Here is a 20,538-nt window from a genome sequence, read left to right as displayed (position 1 = left end):
GTTCCTCCCCCTTCCTCCTCCCTCTCCTGTTTAGTGCAGGAAAGAGAAAGAAACAGAAAGAACGGAAGCAAAACAAAAAAGAAAGAGTGGACTATCAAAGCTGAGAGAACTGTTCCTCAGTGTCTAGACCAGGGCTGTTCTATGTGTTTGCTTCTCAAAGGTGATTTCACTCCCCACTCCCTCTTTTCCCTTCCTTCTCCTTCTTTCCTTTTAGAAACTTAATTCTCTTTAAAGAGGAACCCAAGGAAGGTACATCTCTTGTGAGCTCTTAGACATAACTAACTTATGAGACATAGTATTATCCTCCAATTAATACCCTAAATAGAAGTGATTCTTAAGAACAGTTTTCCTATTAAGTCTCCCAATGCAACTCTTTGAGGACAGAGGTCCTGCATGGGAAGTTGGTGCACAGTGACCCTTGTTGTTTATTTAACAAATAACACTCTTGGCAAGGACATCAGTGATCACCCAAGGCTCTTGACATGAGCTGCCTCGGCTGTGGAAGCCTTTTTGATCCATTGGCTCAACAAGGCCATAAGCAAAGTGCACGTTCTCTCCTCCCTTCAGAGAAAGGCACATCCTTCTTTGGTGGCCACTTCTTTCCCCTGGGGTCTCACCCACAGGGGTCTTGTATGTAGGACATTTTATTTTCCAGGGTATCTTGGCTTTCCATGCCTGAAATGCTCCCTTGGACTTTGCAGCCAGACTGGAATGCCATTAAGGCTAATTCTGAGGTCAGAGTGCTACTTAAAGCAATTGTCCTTCTATGAGTCTGCTCTATGGACTGTTCCCCATATTGGACTTTCACTCCTTTGTAATTCTGTCTGTTACTGTTTCCAAACACTTAGCCCTATTTATATGATCACTGTAACACTGATCCTATCTATATTGTCACTTTACTGCTTCTTTCTAACCATTTGATCTTTGTAACACTTAAGCTGCTATTTTTGTCAGCCAGCTTAAGGGATTTTTGGGTCCTATGGCTACTTGTCAAGCTGTACTCTTGGAAGTCATTCCGTAGGAATGTGTGTAGGACAATACTGCTTTGCAGTTGCAAACTACATGCGTTTCACAATTACAACTTTAGGATCTTGGTGATTCTTCCCACTGTGGCCACCCTTCCACCTACACTCCCACCCCCTTTCCTCTTCCCTATTTATTCTCACTCTTATTCTTTACTAATATCTGTTTATTGGACGGCTCCGCGGCTCACTAGGGTTATCCTCTGCTTTGGGGCGCCGGCACACCGGGTTCTTGTCCCGGTTGGGGTGCTGGATTCTGTCCCGGTTGCCCCTCTTCCAGGCCAGCTCTCTGCTGTGGCCCGGGAGTGCAGTGGAGGATGGCCCAAGTCCTTGGGCCCTGCACTCCATGGGAGACCAGGATAAGTACCTGGCTTCTGCCTTCGGATCAGCGCAATGCGCTGGCTGCAGCGCGCCGGCCGCGGCGGCAATTGGAGGGTGAACCAACGGCGAAAAGGAAGACCTTTCTGTCTGTCTCTCTCTCTCTCACTGTCCACTCAGCCTGTCAAAAATAAAAAAAAGTTCTGTTTATATTTAACTACATACATAGATGATTAACTCTATGTTAAGTATAGTGTTCAATGAATCATATGAAAGAGAAGATAAGGAAAATATTAGAAAGGAAAAGATAAACAAAATATAGAATTAGAAGCTATTTCTCAACAGTTGAGAGAAGGCTGTTCCAGATCATTGCTTGTCAAAGTGTTCATTTCATTTCTCCATGTTGTCCTTAAGGTACTCTGTTAGTTATCCCAGGTCAGGGAGAACATACAGAATTTGTCCCTTTGGGACTGGCTTGTTTCACTAAGTATGATGTTTTCCAGTCTCATCCATTTTGTTGCAGATGACAGGAGTTCATTTTTTTTTTTTTTTTTTTTTTTTGCTTCTGTGCAGTGTTCTATGGTGTAGCTATCCCACAATTTCTTTCTCCAGTCTTCAGTTGAAGGGCATTTGGGTTGATTCCATGTCTTTGCTAATGTGACTTGAGCTGTGATAAACATGCAGGAACAGAGAGCTCTTTCATATGTTGATTTCATTTCCCTTGGGTAGAGTCCCAGGAGTGGGATGGCTGGGTCATATGATAGGTCTGTATTCAGATTTCTGAGGTATCTCCATACTGTCTTCCATAGTGTCTTCCACAGTTTACATTCCCACCAACAGTGGATTAGGGGACCTTTTTGTCCACATCTTCACCAGTACTTGTTGTTTCTTGATTTCCATATGGAAGCCACACTGGGTGGTGGGGAGTCAGTTGTCTCTTCACCTTGCTGATTGTTTCTTTGCAGTATAGAAGCTTCTCAATATGATGTAATCCCATTGGTTGATTTTGGCATTGATTGCCTGTGCCTCTTGAGTCTTTTCCGGGAACTCTTTGTCTGTGCCGATGTCTTGTGGAGTTTCCCCAATATTCTATAATAGTTTGGTGATGTTCGGTTGTGGATTTAGGTCTTTAGTTCATTTTGAGTGGATCTGGGTGAAAGGTGTCAGGTAAAGGTCTTGTTTCATGCCTCTGCATGTGGCAATCCAGTTTTCCCAGCACTGTTTGTTGAAGAGACTGTCCTTGTTCCAGGGGTTGATATAAGCTCCTTCGTCAAAGAGAAGTTGGTTACAGATGCTTGAATTGATTTTGGGTGTTTCTATTCTGTTTCATTGGTCTCCTCAAACTTTATTCATGTCTTTGTGGTGACGGCATCAAAATCTTTTTCTCCTGGCTGTTTTGAAATATATCACGTGTGTTCGTCACCTATGGTCACGCAACTGTGCAGATGAATCCAGCACTTTTCTCCTAACTGAACTTGTTCCCGCTGACCAGTCCTTCCCTCCCTCTCCCTCTCCTCTATGCTGTTGGTGCTTAGGAACTGCTGTGCTGCTCTCAATTTCAGTGAGGTCAAGTTTTGATTTCTACCTATGACTGAGGTCAAGGGCTGTTTGTGTTTCTGTAGCTGGCTTGTTTTGCTTAAAACTAACAGCCTCCAGTTCCATCTACATTTTCACCAATGACAAGGTTTAGTCCTTTTTTATGGCTAAATACAAGGGGTCTTCAAAAAATTTGTGGAAATTGCCAGTTACGAAAAACTATGTGTGCATTCCAGAAATCTTTGTAACAAAATGAACTTTTGTCTTCATTGCATTTTCTACAACCCTTGGGAAGTACCCTTGATGGAACAAAGGCATACTCCGCAGCCATTCTATCTAGCTCCTTTCCCGAAAATAGATAAAATCAGAATTTACATTTTATCCATACATCCTTTGAATTTTTCTCTTACCTCTGCATCCCAGTCCAGTCTCACAACCTGTATCGTCCCCACCCTGCCCCTGCATTGTTCTCCAGGTTTCGAAGGCAAAGCCAAGCTTGAAGAATCTGTGCAGAGCAACTCAGATTCATCAGTTACTCTCCCTCCCCTGCAGACCTCTAGCCCACCCTAAGATAGAAAGCCCAGTCCGCTGGGGTCTGCGCCCTCTACCATGTGTTCAGTCTGTGTGCACACTGGCAGTTGGTCACCAATCTCTGCCATTTATTTTTCTTCAATAAATTCATTTTGGCTGTGAGTTCATATCCTGTCTCCTCTCAGTTCTGCACCCCTTTTCCTTATAACCGTCATAGTATTTGTGTGTGTGTGTGTGTATACTCACACTCAAACACACACAGATTTTTCTTTTTTTAAAGATTTATTTATTTATTTGAAAGTCAGAGTTACACAGAGAGAGAAGGGGGAGGGAGGGAAGGAGAGTGGGAGAGAGAAAGGGAGGAAGGGAGGGAGAGGGAGAGAGAGAGGTTCACACCCCAACTGGCCAAAATGGCCAGAGGTGCAGAGATCTGAAGCCAGGAGCCAGGAGCTTTTTCTGGATCTCCCATGCGAGTGCAAGGGCCCATGTGCCTGGGCCACCTTCTAGTGCTTTCCCAGGCCATAGCAGAGAGCTGGTTCAGAAGTGGAGCAGCCGGGTCTCAGACACCAGTCCAGTTTGAGAGATTGTTATATCGTATGGTAGTTCCAGCCTTAATATTTTTTGAGAATAATCCATCCTGTTTTCCATAATGGCTATGCTAATTTGTACTCTCGTGAATAGTGTTCTAGTGTTCTCTCTTTTCCACATCCTCACTGGCACCTGTTATCTTTTGCGAAATTTGATAATAGTCATTCTAACTAGAGTGAAGCAATATTCATTATGGTTTAAATTTGTTTCCACAATGATTAGTGATGTTGATTGTGTGTGTGTGTGTGTCTTGGATGTTTGTCTTTTCTTTTGAGAATTCTCCATTTGTTAGGTAGGAATTAGATATGAGCTTATGTGTGTGTAACGGGCCTAAAGAGAAGACTTCTATGTCCAGCACATGCATCTCAAAGCCATCCTGGTAATGTTTCAGGGGCAGCTGGGTACTCGCATCCTGCCCTGCCCCCTTCTACCTGATAACCTGCCAGGTGGGGGTCCCCGCCCCTCCTGCCTGACAAATCTTCCACAGTCTCCCAGATGCAGCCCAGTATCTGCATCTCAAACACCCTGCTCAGGATCCTGATTCTCCAGGGGGTCCTGCTCACCCTTCCTCTGAACCCAGGATGATGCCAGCGAGGCTTCCTCCTGTCTGATGCCTTCAGGGAAAACTCAGGAGCTCCTTAATGTCTACATCCATAAAATCCTTTGTTTCAGGAGATGTGTGAAGAAAAGACCCATCTCCTACACACACACACACACACACACACACACACACCCGGCATCAACATGACAGCTCGCTCAGCCCTCTTCCTCTATGCTGAGTAGCCTGCCTGCCTGCCTGCCTGCCTGCCCAGGTGTAATCTCTCCACTCAACCATGTAACCTTGCTCCTTCCCCCCAGTCCGAGCGACTGCACTCTCTCTCAGGTCCTGTCTGGAGAGGTGCCCTTCCGTCTTTACGGATGTCCCTTCCCTAATAAACTTTGCTACTTTTTACTTTCCACTAGTCTGTCTTATGCCTGAATTCTTTCATGCTCAAAGACAAGAACCCTGCCATTCTCCAGTAACACGTTCATGTCACTTGGCCAACTTACAAGCATGTTATTGGTTTCTTGATGGTAGGTTGCTTGAGTTCCTTATATATTCTGGATATTAACTCCTTTTTAGATGTGTAGTTTCCAGATATTTTCTTCCATTTTGTATGTTGTTTCTCCATTCTGTTGATTATCTTCTTTGAAGTTTTTCACTTAGATGTAATCCCATTGGGCTGTTTTTGGTCTTATTCCTCCTAAGGTGGTCTTATTAGAAAAAAAAGCAGCAGCAGCTTCCCAGTGCCATGTCGTGAAGCATTTCTCCAGGGTTTTCTCCTGACTTTCACAGTGTGTGTCTTCCATGAACTGCCGGGACCCGTTTTGAACGCCCTTTTGCATGTGTAGGTCTACGTCCCTCTTCCCCATGCGGATCTCCAGTTTTCCCAGCACTGCTGATTGAAGAGACTGTCCTCTCTTCACTGTGTGATCTTAGCACTTTGTGGAAAATCCCTTGGATATCAGGGCCTGGGTTTATTTCTAGGCTTTCTATTTTGTCACATGGGTTTTTATATGCATTTTTATATCAATGCTATATTGTTTTGATTGCTATAAGTACAGCATATTTTGAGTGAGACAGTGTAGTGCCTGTTGCTTTGTTCTTTGCTCAAGATTGCCTTAGTGATTGAGGGGATTTTGTGATTTCCTATGACTTTTAGCATGGCCCTATCTTGTCCTGGGAAGGATGCCATTGGTATTTGATAAGGATTACGTTGAATTTATAGACTGCTCTAGGCAGTATGGACATTTTAACAATATTGCTTCTCCCAGTGCACAGTCACAGTTATCATTCCTTTCTTGTGTGTATTCTCTTCGATTTCTTCCAACAATTTTTCATCCTCTTTATTGTGTTCTTTTTTTGTTGCTTTGGTGAAATTTATTAGTCTTGTCTTATTGTTGCTATTATAAATGGAGTTGCTGATTGCACTTCTTTTTCTGATAACACTCTATCACCACATAGAAACGCTACTGAGTTTTGTATGTTGATTATGTCTCCTTCGACATTGCAGAGTTGATTTATTTGTTCTGGTTGTTTTTTGGTAGGGTCTTTGGGGCTTTCTATCTTTGATCACATTATCAGAAAACAATGACAATTTAGTTCCCTTCTTTGAAATTTGGATGTCTTTTAGTTTTTTTCTTTGCTCACTACCCTGGTTAGAAATTCCAGACTATGTTGAATAAAAGTGATGAAAGCTGACATCCGTTTTCACTCTAGATTTAGAGATCAGTTTTCCCTCATTCAGTCTGGTGTTGTTGGTGGGCTTGTGTATGTTGAGGTATGTTCCTCCTCAATGTTCAGTATGTTCAGTGTTAAGATTCATCATGGTGGGCCCAGCTCTGAGTTCCAAGGCAAGGTCTGCGGCTTCTCTGTTCTCTTCCCCAGGAGGTGGAATCTTTCTCCACCTGTGCTGACAGAGGTGGGGTAGGGATGGCAAGGCAGTCACTGGAGTGCTGTGGCTGACACTGAGCTGGGATACACCTGGAGCTCAGGTCATGGGGGTGGAAGTTACCTTGGCTTCTTCAGTGCCCCCACCCCTCAGCAGGGCAGCTTTTCATCCAGCCATCACTGTGCTAACCAGACTTTCAGAGTGGAGCTCCACTGTGCTGCTTTGAATCTTGAATTTGTTACCTGTTAATGCTTCCTTTTCCTTCTGAGAAAAGTTGCTTAAAAAGATGACAGAAGCACTCGCCTTCATTCAAGGATGGACAACACCAGTGATGAGGAATGCAGGGGGTTTCAGAGCTGGCAGAAAGGTGGGTGGGGAGGATCATGGCTTTTTCCAAATTGCCCTCAGACTGTTGCAAGGAGTGTGTCAGAGAGAGAGAGGCAGACGGGTGGAGGTGAAAAAGTAAACTAAAGTCTCAGGTGAAAGCTCATGGGGCCCTAATTGGTTCAAGAGAGCTTGCTTAAAAAATGATTAATGGTTGATATAGGTTCATTCAAATAAAAGGGCAGGATTCCGAGCCAGGTAGAAGGACACAGAGTCTGTGAAAGCACTGTTTGGTTCAGGGGACGTAGCCAGAAGGCCTGCGGTGCAGAGCAGGGTGTATGAATATTTATTGTTGTTGTCACTCTAACTCTCTCCAGGATGGCCTGCCTGCTTTCTGCAGCTCAGAGAGCGTCTGCGGGGGTTCTCTTCGTGGCACTCTGGGGCACAGTGGTGGGTGACAGGCTGCTGGTGGTGCCCCAGGATGGAAGCCACTGGCTTAGCATGCAGGACATAGTTGAGGCTCTTGGGGCGAGGGGGCATGAAATCGTGGTGCTGGTGCCAGAAGTCAACTTGCTCTTGAGAGAATCCAGGTTCTACACGAGGAGAATCTATCCAGTGCCGTTTGACCAGGAGGAGCAGAGTTATCGGTATCGCACCTTTGGAGAAAAGCACTTTACTGACAGGTCCTGGCTGAGCGGGCCTCAGACGGAATACAGGAATCTCATGGTTGTGATTGACATGTACTTCATCAACTGCCAGAGCCTGCTGAGACACGGCGACACCTTGGATTTCCTCAGGGCGGGCAAGTTCGATGCTCTTTTCACAGACCCATTCTTACCCTGTGGTGTGATCCTGGCTGAGTACCTGGGCCTGCCCTCCGTGTACCTGTTCAGGGGCTTCCCCTGTTCCCTGGAGCATTTGTTTGGCGGAAGCCCCAACCCGGTGTCGTACATCCCCCGGTGCTACACAAAGTTCTCCGACCAGATGAGCTTCCCCCAGCGCGTGGTCAACTTCCTCGTTAACTTGTTGGAGGTCCCTCTATTTTACTGTCTGTATTCAAAGTATGAGGACCTGGCGGTAGAGCTCCTCAAGAGGAAAGTGGACCTGCCCACCTTATTTCAGAAGGACCCCGTGTGGCTGCTAAGATACGACTTTGTGTTTGAGTACCCCAGGCCGGTGATGCCCAACATGGTGCTCATTGGCGGGATCAACTGCAAGAAGCCGGACGTCGTGTCTCAGGTGGGTGGGTGTGCTTCTTGCAGGCAGACACTGCTCTTCTGGGCTCTGTCTTCTCCCACTCACGTGTGTCCTGTCCCCTGGGAGAAGAAATGGTGGTGGGGAGGGGGGAGGGGTGCCAGGCCTGGAACAGCAGGGCTGTGGGGGACCTGAGGCCCAGGTGACATGCAGGTGTTGCAGTGGACTCTGGGCTCATGCCTGGTGACAGCCATGGATATGCAGATACACTTAGTTTTGTTCTGGGGACAGTCCCAGGATCATTGCAGCAATGGCATTGCAGTCCAGCAGAGGTGAAGGCTTGACCAAGGCAACGTGTCCTTGTTGAAACCCACTCTCCCAACTCTGTCCATGCTTTGTCCCTGGTCCAAAGGCAGGCATGAATAAACCCACAGGCCAAATCTGTTCTTTTTGAGTTGTTTTAAGGAATTATTTATTTATCTATTTCTTTTTATTTATTTGTGATCATGGAGAAAAAGAAGAGAGGGGGAGAGGGAGAGAGAGAGAAGGAGAGAGTGAGGAAGAGAGGGAGAGAGAGATAGAGAAAGAGAAAGAGAGAAAGAGAGAGAGAGAGAGAGAGAGAGATCTCCCATCCCTGGATTCACTCCCCAAATGCTAAAGGCAGCCAGGGCTGGGCCAGGCTAATGCAGGGAACAGAGCCAGAGCCAGAGCAGGTCTCCAAATCCATGTGCTCTTCCTTGGGAAGCAGGTACCCCAGTTGGCATCTTAGCCACTACACTTCCACAGGCCTGCTTTTATATGGCCCAGAGTAAGAATGCTTTTTAACATTTATTTTTTATATTTGAAAGGCAAGATTACAGAGAAAGGTAGAGTGAGAGAGAGATCTTCCATCTAGACTACTGATTCACTCCCCAGATTCAGGCCAGAGCCAGGAGCCTGAAACTCCATCTCAAGCACTTAGGCCATCTTCTGCTGCATTCCCAGATGCATTAGCAGAGAGCTGGATCAGAAGTGGCGCAGGCAGGACTTGAAATGGCACCGATACGGGATCCAGGCATTGCAGGTGGAGGCTTGACGCACTGTGCCCCAACACTGCCCCAAGTTTTCATAGCTTTAGAGGGAGGTTAAAAACCAGCACCAGCACCAGCACACAGAACTTGTGACTGAGCTGTGTGGCCTGCAAAGCTGACTGCTCACTGCTGGGCTGGTGCAGACAGGTGTGGGAGCCTCAGACCTCAGGGACTGTTCCTACATGCCCCCCTGAGAAGTGGGGCACAGTGCCCAGAGTCACTTTGGAAAATCAAAACCTGTGAGTTGTTTCTTTTTAAGTATTTGTACCTTTGATAGTTTTCATCTTCATGCCAGAATTTTCTTTTCAATGCATTTTTCATCAGAAGAAGCCTCAGACAGTCCCAAAGATGCTTGCAATGTGTCTTCCACACCAAACACTGGACACAGGTCCCGTGAGCCAGAGGGGCAGGAGGCTGAGCACACTGGGATGGGGTCCAGGGAGCCCACGTTGTGAAACAGAAACTCCGAGTGTCAGGAAGATTCAACCAGAGGTTTATGAGTACAAGAGGTTTATTTGTTATTGTCTATTCAAAGGGATTTCTTCTTTTCACAAAGAAAAATGGGGCGTGAGAAGGAGAACACTGTCGTCTCTGGTACCTTGGTCCACGCACTCTGTTTCTGTGAAAGTGACACTGGACCAGAGCAGTGCTGGGTGGGCTCTGGGCTGCCTCACCTGCGTGTCACTGTCGTCCAGACGGCCTCCTTGTGGCAATGGGCAGTCTGCAGCCTGCATGTTTTGTTCTTAGCAACTGAGTCAAGGTGGTGAGAATCAAGTTTCCTTTGTCAAATAATCAAGCCATCTCAAGGCGCTGAAACATGTGGTGATGGTTCCTGTCATTGTGAATTTACTAAATGCCATGGAATTTTCCTTTATTTAAAAAAAAAAGCTAACGTTATGTTATGTGATTTTACCTCAGTAGATTACCCAGTAAAGAAGAACACTCATCACTGATCATAGCTTTAAAATGTATTTCGCATTAGGCGGGTAACACAAGCAGGTGACACAAAAACCAAACAAAACACAAATGTCCAATTAAACTTTGTAATTACTTCTCACTTCAGAAATAACCCAAAACACACATTAATAAACATTGAAACCTAGTTTTCCTATCAAATTAGCAAAACAGTTGTTATTTGTAACTGTTGGCTGTGATAGTGTAACCTAAATAGGATCATACATATCTGAAAAATGAGCAAAGCCTTTGAGAATGCTAGCTTAGTAAATCTCCTTGCATAATGCTGTGCCTCTCACTCCTGGGAAGAGGCCCCTCTCAGGACCATGGCTGGGCTCCCAGCCTTGCCCATGTGGGAGAGCACAGTGAGACAAACCTCTTAGGCTCCTGTGAGTGTGACTCTTCCAGCCCCCCTCCTCTGTCCAGGGAGGAGCTCAGGCATCTCAGAGGACTGCCTGGTTGCTTCTGCCTATGTTGGCTTCCTGGCTAGTGACTTCCGCTGTGAGAGACAGAATCAGGAGCACTCCCTGTGTTCTGAAACCTCTTCCCCTAGGTCTTCCCAGGGCCGACTCTCAACCGTGTGCACCTTCATCAGCCCCAGGAGAGGTCTGATGGTGCCAGAATCTCCCCTTGCCTCTGCAGCCTTCCCATCTTCCTCTCTTGTCATTTTTCTTTCCTAGAATCACACACAGTTTGTGTAAGAAAGAACATTTGTCTTTAGATCCTTGCTCTCTGCCTACAGGGGCTCAAATTCTATTTGCACATCGGTAGAGCCCCATCTTTCCCATGGCTTACCTCTCGTCCTGTTAGGAGGCTCAGGTTCCAAGTATCTCAATTTTTGGAGGAGAATTTAGCCTAACATTTCATTATTAGAAGAGCCACTGGAGTATTTTTCTCAGAACCAAGGAATTGAGATAAATCCTAGTTTCTTCCACTTGTGCTGCAAAGAACCACTCAAACCTTTAAAGCCCATGCTGTGTCTTTCCCTGTTAGGACTTTGAAGAGCTTGGAGCCAGGTGTAGGCAGAAAGGTGCTCTGGGAAGGAGCACACTTTCTTGGCCCAGCCTGCTCTAAAGGAGGGGCTGGAGAGCTTCCCCTGCTGGATCCAAGGACCCCTCCCTTGTTCCCATTATGTTAGCAGAGCAAGAGAATCAGGTTAAGAACTGCAAGGTTGGGGGTTGGGGGCGGCCATGGGTGTGGTGCTGTGGCCTAGTAGGTAAAGCTACCGCCTGCAGTGCCGGCATCCCATATGGGCACCGGTTCGAGTCCTGGCTGCTCCACTTCTGATCCCGCTCTCTGCTGTGGCCTGGGAAAGCAGTGGAAGATGGCCCAAGTCCTTGGGCCCCTGCACCCACATGGGAGACCCGGAGGAAGCTCCTAGCTCCTGGCTTTCGCCCTTGCAGCCAAATAGGGAGTGAACCAGGCGATGGAAGACCTCTATGTCTCTCTCTGTCTCTGCTTCTGTGTGTAACTCTGACTTTCAAATAAATAAATCTTTTTTTTTTTTTTAAAAGAGCTCCAGGGTTTGAATTTGAATCTTTCACTTCTCTGTCTGTAGAATGAGAACACCCAGGGAGGTGTGCAAGGGTGAGAGTCAGGATAGATGAGCAAGGCCAAGAGGAGGCAAGACAGAAACTAACAGCCAGAACAGGTTTATGCAGGAGCAAACCTGACAGGGAGTGACTATGGCATGTGCAGGGAGTGGACACACAGAGCTCTCTTACAGGCGGGGGCAGCTGAGGGTCCTAAGCTGGAGGGCATTACATGGGAGTGAGCTGGTTTGCTTGGGTTTTCTGCGGGCACAGGCTTTTCAAACTTAGCTGGCCTTCCTCTCTGCTGGCTGGTTGGTTGGCTGGGGGAGAATGCAAGGGGTGGGGCTGAGCTATTGGAAAAGAATGCAAGGGGTTGCTTTTTGTTCTCCCTCCAGCAGCAGGGAGAGCAAGTTCATAGGAGACCTCTGGCAGCCAAGGAAGCAACAGAAAGGAGGCGGGGCCACTTGGGCTAGCATCCTTGGACTGACCCTCACTTGGGAGAGCAAACCAAAGCACCCAGCTAGGCGGTGAGGGGGACTGCAGTTCCTCTGCCCACCCTCCCTACAGGAGTCTCTGCAAGTGATGCTGGTCCAGACTGAAATGTCAACATTTCTTGGTTAAGCCAAGAGGGAAACAAATCCAAAAATGCCATGTCATCCTTAACAGGCACTTTTCAAAAATGCATGACCAGGCCAATGTCTCCACACCTGGAGAAGAATGAAGGGGGTAGGGTAGAGAACAAGAGGGTATGAGATTGAATTGGGATTTAGGGACAAGGGGTAAATTCTGATTTTATCTATCTTTGGGGCAGTGAGCTGGAATGACTGAGACTCGTGTCTTCGTTCCATCCATCCTGACTCTGAGTACAGAAAAGGAGAGGGGCACTGGTGTCTTTCCGGCTGCTTCCTGCTGATTCTGGGTGTAGATGTGGGGCAAAACCTATACTCAGGGTCAGATTGATTGAAGAAGGAGAGAAGTCTGATGTTCCTGTAGATGGCTTGAGATAGAGCCGTCATTTGTTCCTGCAAGAACCTTTGGAATATGTTAACTATGCATGGTAGAAATAGAGCACTATGAGTATGAGGATAAAAGGAGATATTAGAGACATTGCCCATGGTGGGAAAGATGGCCAAAACGAGGCAGAGTGACCTTGAGAATACATCTCATTAGCACAGTTTTTATGCGTTTGATCCCATGTCTTACCATACCCAATGTATTGGTGTAAAAATTTGATCCCATCTCTTATCATACCCAATTTATTGGTGTAAAAGCCAAAAAGAGGCCAAGTCCACCTCTCTTGGCTTTGAGGAGGTCTAGCCTCCAGTGGTTCTGGATTTCTACTCCTGACCATGAATCCACTTGAACCTGGAGACAAGAGAGCTTCCTTGCTAGGTCATTTATGTTTTCTTTGAGATTGGGCGATAAATCTTCAATTTTATTTGCCTTGTCTACTGAAATGCCAGTCTTGTCATTCCTGTTCCATTTCCTCTTTCTCCAGCGAGATTATCAAGGAGGTTAAGTCTAAAATCTCTCTTGATGTGATAGGTTAGAGGGTCAGAAAATAGAGATGGGTCTAGCGTATAGGACGAAGGGGATCTTTGAAACACAAAGTTTTCTGAAGAGATTTTGGAAAAATAGCAAGCCAGAAAAATGCATCCAGGATCTATTCCCAGTCATGCTCAGAGCTATTGCATAACAAAGCCCCGATGAGGCACCTGGATGACAGCTCCTTTTATGTGGTTTTAACCAGCCCCATGGTCCCCTGTGGGGCACTGCTGGCTAAGCACCTGTTCATTCCTGCTGTGTTTTTTCTGCTGACCCCATGAGCAGCCTCTCCTCACCTGGCATTGTTTCAAAGTTGTATCTATTCCTTTACCAAGAACTTTGGAGATATCCTACATGGACCCTGATTACAAGCCGGATTTTGCTTCATAATTTCTGTGGTGAATCATGTTTTTTAATATTTATTCATTTTTTTTGCCAAGCCTCTGCCTATGGCGCCGGCATCCCATAGGGGTACCGGTTCGTGTCCTGCCTGCCGCACTTCTGATCCAGCTCTCTGCTATGGCCTAGGAAAGCAGAAGAAGACGACCCAAGTGCTGGGGCCCCTGCTCCCGCATGGGAGACCTGGAAGAAGCTCCTGGCTCCTGGCTTCGGATCGGCTCAGTCCCAGCCATTGCAGCCATTTGGGGAGTGAACTGGCAGATGGAAGAGCTTGCTTGCTCTCTCTCTTTCTCTCTGCCTCTGCCTTTCTGTAACCCTGCCTTTCAAACAAACAAATAAACCTTAAAAAAGATTTGTTTATTTCTTTTGAAAGAGTTACAGAGAGAGACAGACAGACAGACAACCAACTTGCTTCCACCCTTTACTCCCCACACAGCCTCAATGGTCAGCACTGGGCCAGGCTGAAACCAGGAGCTTCATCTGGGTCTCCCACATGGGTGCAGGGGCCCAAGCACTTGGCTCATCTTCTTCTGCTTTTCCCAGGCCACTTCCAGGGAGCTGGATCAGAGGTGGAGCAGCTGGGACAGGAACCAGTGTCCCTATGGATCCAGCATCGCAGGCGTTATCTGCTGTGCCACAACGTCAGCCCCTGTGGATCCTCTTTTTGAGAGGAGATTCTTTCCGTTTATGTCATATTCATTTAATTTATACTAACTTCAATGACTTTATAGTGTTGTACACATCTTTCTTCCCTTCTTGTTACTAATGTGTGCACTATTCCAAAGGACTCTAAACTTTGCTTTTATTTTGAAAAAAATTAAAAACAATTTATTTGTACGTATCTCATAAATATACCATCAGGAACATAGCAATTCTTCCCACCATTCTTGCCCTCTCTCCCAGTTCCTCCCCCTTCCTCCTCCCTCTCCTGTTTAGTGCAAGAAAGAGAAAGAAACAGAAAGAACGGAAGGAAAACAAAAAAGAAAGAGTGGACTATCAAAGCTGAGAGAACTGTTCCTCAGTGTCTAGACCAGGGCTGTTCTATGTGTTTGCTTCTCAAAGGTGATTTCACTCCCCACTCCCTCTTTTCCCTTCCTTCTCCTTCTTTCCTTTTAGAAACTTAATTCTCTTTAAAGAGGAACCCAAGGAAGGTACATCTCTTGTGAGCTCTTAGACATAACTAACTTATGAGACATAGTATTATCCTCCAATTAATACCCTAAATAGAAGTGATTCTTAAGAACAGTTTTCCTATTAAGTCTCCCAATGCAACTCTTTGAGGACAGAGGTCCTGCATGGGAAGTTGGTGCACAGTGACCCTTGTTGTTTATTTAACAAATAACACTCTTGGCAAGGACATCAGTGATCACCAAGGCTCTTGACATGAGCTGCCTTGGCTGTGGAAGCCTTTTTGATCCATTGGCTCAACAAGGCCATAAGCAAAGTGCACATTCTCTCCTCCCTTCAGAGAAAGGCACATCCTTCTTTGGTGGCCACTTCTTTCCCCTGGGGTCTCACCCACAGGGGTCTTGTATGTAGGACATTTTGTTTTCCAGAGTATCTTGGCTTTCCATGCCTGAAATGTTCCCCTGGACTTTGCAGCCAGACTGGAATGCCATTAAGGATAATTCTGAGGTCAGTGCTACTTTTAACGCAATTGTCCTTCTATGAGTCTGCTCTATGGACTGTTCCCCATGTTGGACATTCACTCCTTCGTAATTCTGTTACTGTTTCCAAACACTTAGCCCTATTTATATGATCATTGCAACACTTGATCCTATCTATATGGTCACTTTCTGCTTATTTCTAACCATTTGATCTTTGTAACACTTAAGCTGCTATTTTGTCAGCCAGCTTAAGGGATTTTTGGGTCCTATGGCTACTTGTCAAGCTGTACTCTTGGAAGTCATTCCGTAGGAATGTGTGTAGGACTGTACTGCTTTGCAGTTGCAAGCTTCATGCGTTTCACAATTACAACTTTAGGATCTTGGTGATTCTTCCCACTGTGGTCACCCTTCCACCTACACTCCCCCCCCTTCCTCTTCCCTATTTATTCTCACTCTTATTCTTTACTAAGATCTGTTTATTGGCCGGCTCCCCGGCTCACTAAGGTAATCCTCCGCCTTGGGGTGCCGGCTCACCGGGTTCTTGTCCCGGTCGGGGTGCCGGATTCTGTCCCGGTTGCCCCTCTTCCAGGCCAGCTCTCTGCTGTGGCCAGGGAGTGTAGTGGAGGATGGCCCAAGTCCTTGGGCCCTGCACTCCATGGGAGACCAGGATAAGTACCTGACTCCTGCCTTCGGATCAGCGCGATGCGCTGGCTGCAGCACGCTGGCTGTGGCGGCCATTGGAGGGTGAACCAACGGCAAAAGGAAGACCTTCCCCTCTGTCTCTCTCTCTCTCACTGTCCACTCAGCCTGTCAAAAATAAAAAAAGTTCTGTTTATATTTAACTACATACATAGATGATTAACTCTATGTTAAGTATAGTGTTCAATGAATCATATGAAAGAGAAGATAAGGAAAATATTAGAAAGGAAAAGATAAACAAAATATAGAATTAGAAGCTATTTCTCAACAGTTGAGAGAAGGCTGTTCCAGATCATTGCTTGTCAAAGTGTTCATTTCATTTCTCCAGGTTGTCCTTAAGGTTCTCTGTTAGTTATCCCAGGTCAGGGAGAACATACAGAATTTGTCCCTTTGGGACTGGCTTGTTTCACTAAGTATGATGTTTTCCAGTCTCATCCATTTTGTTGCAGATGACAGGAGTTCATTTTTTTTTTGTTTACTTCTGTGCAGTGTTCTATGGTGTAGCTATCCCACAATTTCTTTCTCCAGTCTTCAGTTGAAGGGCATTTGGGTTGATTCCATGTCTTGCTAATGTGACTTGAGCTGTGATAAACATGCAGGAACAGAGAGCTCTTTCATATGTTGATTTCATTTCCCTTGGGTAGAGTCCCAGGAGTGGGATGGCTGGGTCATATGATAGGTCTGTATTCAGATTTCTGAGGTATCTCCATACTGTCTTCCATAGTGTCTTCCACAGTTTACATTCCCACCAACAGTGGATTAGGGGACCTTTTTGTCCACATCTTCACCAGTACTTGTTGTTTCTTGATTTCCATATGGAAGCCACACTGGGTGGTGGGGAGGGGTGATGTGAAACCTCATTGTGGTTTTGGTTTTCATTTCTTTGCAGCTAGGGATCCTGAGCATATTTTCATGTGTCTGCTGGCCATTTGGATTTCCTCTTTTGAAAAATGTCTGCTTAAGTCCTTTGCCCATTTCTTAACCAGATTGTTTTGTTGTTGTTGAGTTTCTGGATCTCTTTATATATCCTGGTTATTAATCCTTTATCAGTTTCATAGTTTGCAAAATTTTCTCCCGTTTAGTCAGTTGTCTCTTCACCTTGCTGATTGTTTCTTTGCAGTATAGAAGCTTCTCAATATGATGTAATCCCATTGGTTGATTTTGGCATTGATTGCCTGTGCCTCTTGAGTCTTTTCCGGCAACTCTTTGTCTGTGCCGAGGTCTTGTGGAGTTTCTCCAATATTCTATAATAGTTTGGTGATGTTGGGTTGTCGATTTAGGTCTTTAGTTCATTTTGAGTGGATCTGGGTGAAAGGTGTCAGGTAAAGGTCTTTTTTCATGCTTCTGCATGTGGCAATCCAGTTTTCTCAGCACTGTTTGTTGAAGAGACTGTCCTTCTTTTTTCTTCTGAGAAAAGTTGCTTAAAAAATGGGAGAAGCATTCGCACTCAGTAAAGGAAGGTGGGTGGGGAGGATCATGGATCTTTCCAAATTGCCCTCAGACTGTTGCTAGGAGTATGTCAGAGGGAGAGGCAGACGGGTGGAGGTGAAAAAGTAAAGTCTCAGGTGAAAGCTCATGGGGCCCTAATTGGTTCAAGTGAGCTAGCACCTAACAAAAGGTTAATGATTAATATAGGTTCATTGAAATAAAAGGGCAGGATTCTGAACAAGGGAGAGAGAGGCAGAGTCTGCAAAAAGCACTGTTTGGTTCAGGGACGTAGCCTCCCAGGCCTGCGGTGCAGGGCAGGGCATGTGAAATATTTATTATTGTTGTCACTCTAACTCTCTCCAGGATGGCCTGCCTGCTTTCTGCAGCTCAGAGAGCGTCTGCGGGGGTTCTCTTCGTGGCACTCTGGGGCACGGTGCTGGGTGACAGGCTGCTGGTGGTGCCCCAGGATGGAAGCCACTGGCTTAGCATGCAGGACATAGTTGAGGCTCTTGGGGCGAGGGGGCATGAAATCGTGGTGCTGGTGCCAGAAGTCAACTTGCTCTTGAGAGAATCCAGGTTCTACACGAGGAGAATCTACCCAGTGCCGTTTGACCAGGAGGAGCAGAGTTACCGGTATCGCACCTTTGGAGAAAAGCACTTTACTGACAGGTCCTGGCTGAGCGGGCCTCAGACGGAATACAGGAATAACATGGTTGTGATTGACATGTACTTCATCAACTGCCAGAGCCTGCTGAGACACGGCGACACCTTGGATTTCCTCAGGGCGGGCAAGTTCGATGCTCTTTTCACAGACCCGGCCTTACCCTGTGGTGTGATCCTGGCTGAGTACCTGGGCCTGCCCTCCGTGTACCTGTTCAGGGGCTTCCCCTGTTCCCTGGAGCATGGGTTTGGCGGAAGCCCCAACCCGGTGTCGTACATCCCCCGGTGCTACACAAAGTTCTCCGACCAGATGAGCTTCCCCCAGCGCGTGGTCAACTTCCTCGTTAACTTGTTGGAGGTCCCTCTATTTTACTGTCTGTATTCAAAGTATGAGGACCTGGCGGTAGAGCTCCTCAAGAGGGAAGTGGACCTGCCCACCTTATTTCAGAAGGACCCCGTGTGGCTGCTAAGATACGACTTTGTGTTTGAGTACCCCAGGCCGGTGATGCCCAACATGGTGCTCATTGGCGGGATCAACTGCAAGAAGCCGGACGTCCTGTCTCAGGTGGGTGGGTGTGCTTCTCGCAGGCAGACACTGCTCTTCTGGGCTCTGTCTTCTCCCACTCACGTGTGTCCTGTCCCCTGGGAGAAGAAATAGTGGTGGGGAGTGGGGAGGGGTGCCAGGCCTGGAACAGCAGGGCTGTGGGGGACCTGAGGCCCAGGTGACATGCAGGTGTTGCAGTGAACTTTGGGCTCATGCCTGGTGACAGCCATAGATATACAGATACACTTAGTTTTGTTCTGGGGACAGTCCCAGGATCATTGCAGCAATGGCATTGCAGTCCAGCAGAGGTGAAGGCTTGACCAAGGCAATGTGTCTTTGTTGAAACCCACTCTCCCAGCTCTGTCCATGCTTTGTCCCTGGTCCCAAGGCAGGTGTGAGGAAACACACAGGCCAAATCTGCGTGCCGTCCTTTTAAAAAAATGTACTCCTATGGAGAAAGAAAGGAAATCGGGATATAGAGACAGTGCACCATCCACGGGGTTCACTTCACACAGGGCTGCACAGCCAAGTTAGAAAGCACTGAAGCTGGTGTGGAGCTGGAACTCAGGAACTCTGTAGTGGGATACAGTTGTCTCAAGCTTCATGCCAACTACTATGCCAGACACTTGTACCCACAGACCTGTTTTTAAATAGCCCAGAGCTAAGAATGGCTTTCATAGTTTTAGAGGGAGGTTAAAAACCAGCACCAGCACCAGCACCAGCACACAGAACTTGTGACTGAGCTGTGTGGCCTGCAAAGCTGACTGCTCACTGCTGAGCTGGTGCAGACAGGTGTGGGAGCCTCAGACCTCAGGGACTGTTCCTACATGCCCCCCTGAGAAGTGGGGCACAGTGCCCAGAGTCACTTTGGAAACTCAAAACCTGTGAGTTGTTTTTGTAAATTTTTTTCTACCTTTGACAGTTGTCAGACCACACCATCTTCATGCCAGAATTTCCTTTTCAATGCATTTTTCATCAGAAGAAGCCTCAGACAGTCCCAAAGACCTTTCCCGTGTGTCTTCCACACCAAACACTGGACACAGGTCCCGTGAGCCAGAGGGGCAGGAGGCTGAGCACACTGGGATGGGGTCCAGGGAGCCCACGTTGTGAAACAGAAACTCCGAGTGTCAGGAAGATTCAACCAGAGGTTTATGAGTACAAGAGATTCATTTGTTATTGTCTATCCAAAGGGATTTCTATCACAAACAAACATGGTACGTAAAAAGGAAAACACTGTCGTCTTTGGTACCTTGGTCCCACACACTGGTTCTGTGAGAAGAGTTGTCTGCAGTGACATTGAAACCAGAGCAGTGCAGGGTGCGGTCTCCATGCTGCCTCACCTGCGTGTCATTATCATCTTATATGGCCTTGAAGAAAACGACCTGTGTTAGAACGGGTAATCATTAGCTTGGACATTCAGTTCTTAGCAGCTGAATCAAGGTGCTAAGAATCAACTTGCCTTTTGCAGTAATCAAACCATTTCAACACTATGAAAAAGCATTCCCTTCGGAGTGATGGAAATTGTATTGGAACCAGGTAGAGGTGACCGTTCACGCCATTGTGGATGTGCTAAATGCCACGGAATTGTTCACATTAAAATGACTAATGTTACCTTACATGATGACAACTCAGAAGATTACCAACAGAAAAAAAAAAGAACATGCATCATATTTATAAAACTAAAGCCCTGATTCAGAGCTTAAAAATGGGTTCCTCATTAGGCAAATAACATAAGCAGATGCTACAAATACCAAACACAGCACAATGGCCTGTTAAACTTTGACCTAACTTCAGAAACAACCCAAGAAATTCAGGTTAAGAAGCAATGAGGGGCCAGTGTCATGGTGTAGCAGGTGGAGTGGCCACCTGCAGCATGGGCATCCCATCTGGATGCCAGCTTGAATCCTGGCTGCTCCATTTCCATTCCAGCTCCCTGCTATGGCCTGGGGAAGCAGCACAAGTTGGTCCGAGTTCTTGGGCCCCTGCCATCCATGTGGGAGACCTGGAAGAAGCTCTTGGCTCCTGGCCTCATCCTGGCCCCTCCCTGGCTGTTGCAGCCATTTGGGGAGTGAACTGGCTGATGGAAGATCTCTTTCTCTCTCTCTCTGTGACTCTGACACAAATAAATAAATACATAAATCTTTTTAAAATAAAC

At 46.6% G+C, this 20,538-nt stretch overlaps 2 protein-coding genes and 1 pseudogene across 2 annotated transcripts in view; all 3 read left to right on the top strand.

Annotated features, from left to right (window-relative positions):
• The window catches only part of UGT1A7 (UDP glucuronosyltransferase 1 family, polypeptide A7), a 214,881-nt gene that overhangs the window by 99,530 nt on the left and 94,813 nt on the right, over nt 1-20,538 (top strand).
• Nucleotides 1,491-9,907, top strand: LOC138848910 (UDP-glucuronosyltransferase 1-6 pseudogene; annotated as a pseudogene).
• Nucleotides 17,464-20,538, top strand: part of UGT1-6 (UDP-glucuronosyltransferase 1-6) — a 97,851-nt gene continuing 94,776 nt past the window's right edge. The window contains 1 exon segment of the mRNA NM_001089319.1: nt 17,464-18,404. Within this exon segment, the coding sequence (NP_001082788.1) occupies nt 17,544-18,404 (861 nt within the window). The 5' untranslated portion in view covers nt 17,464-17,543.

The sequence above is a fragment of the Oryctolagus cuniculus genome, chromosome 3, assembly GCF_964237555.1.
Source record: "Oryctolagus cuniculus chromosome 3, mOryCun1.1, whole genome shotgun sequence".
NCBI lineage: Eukaryota > Metazoa > Chordata > Mammalia > Lagomorpha > Leporidae > Oryctolagus > Oryctolagus cuniculus.
Note: the sequence above shows the minus strand (reverse complement) of the source record. Positions and strands in the feature narration are given on the sequence as shown.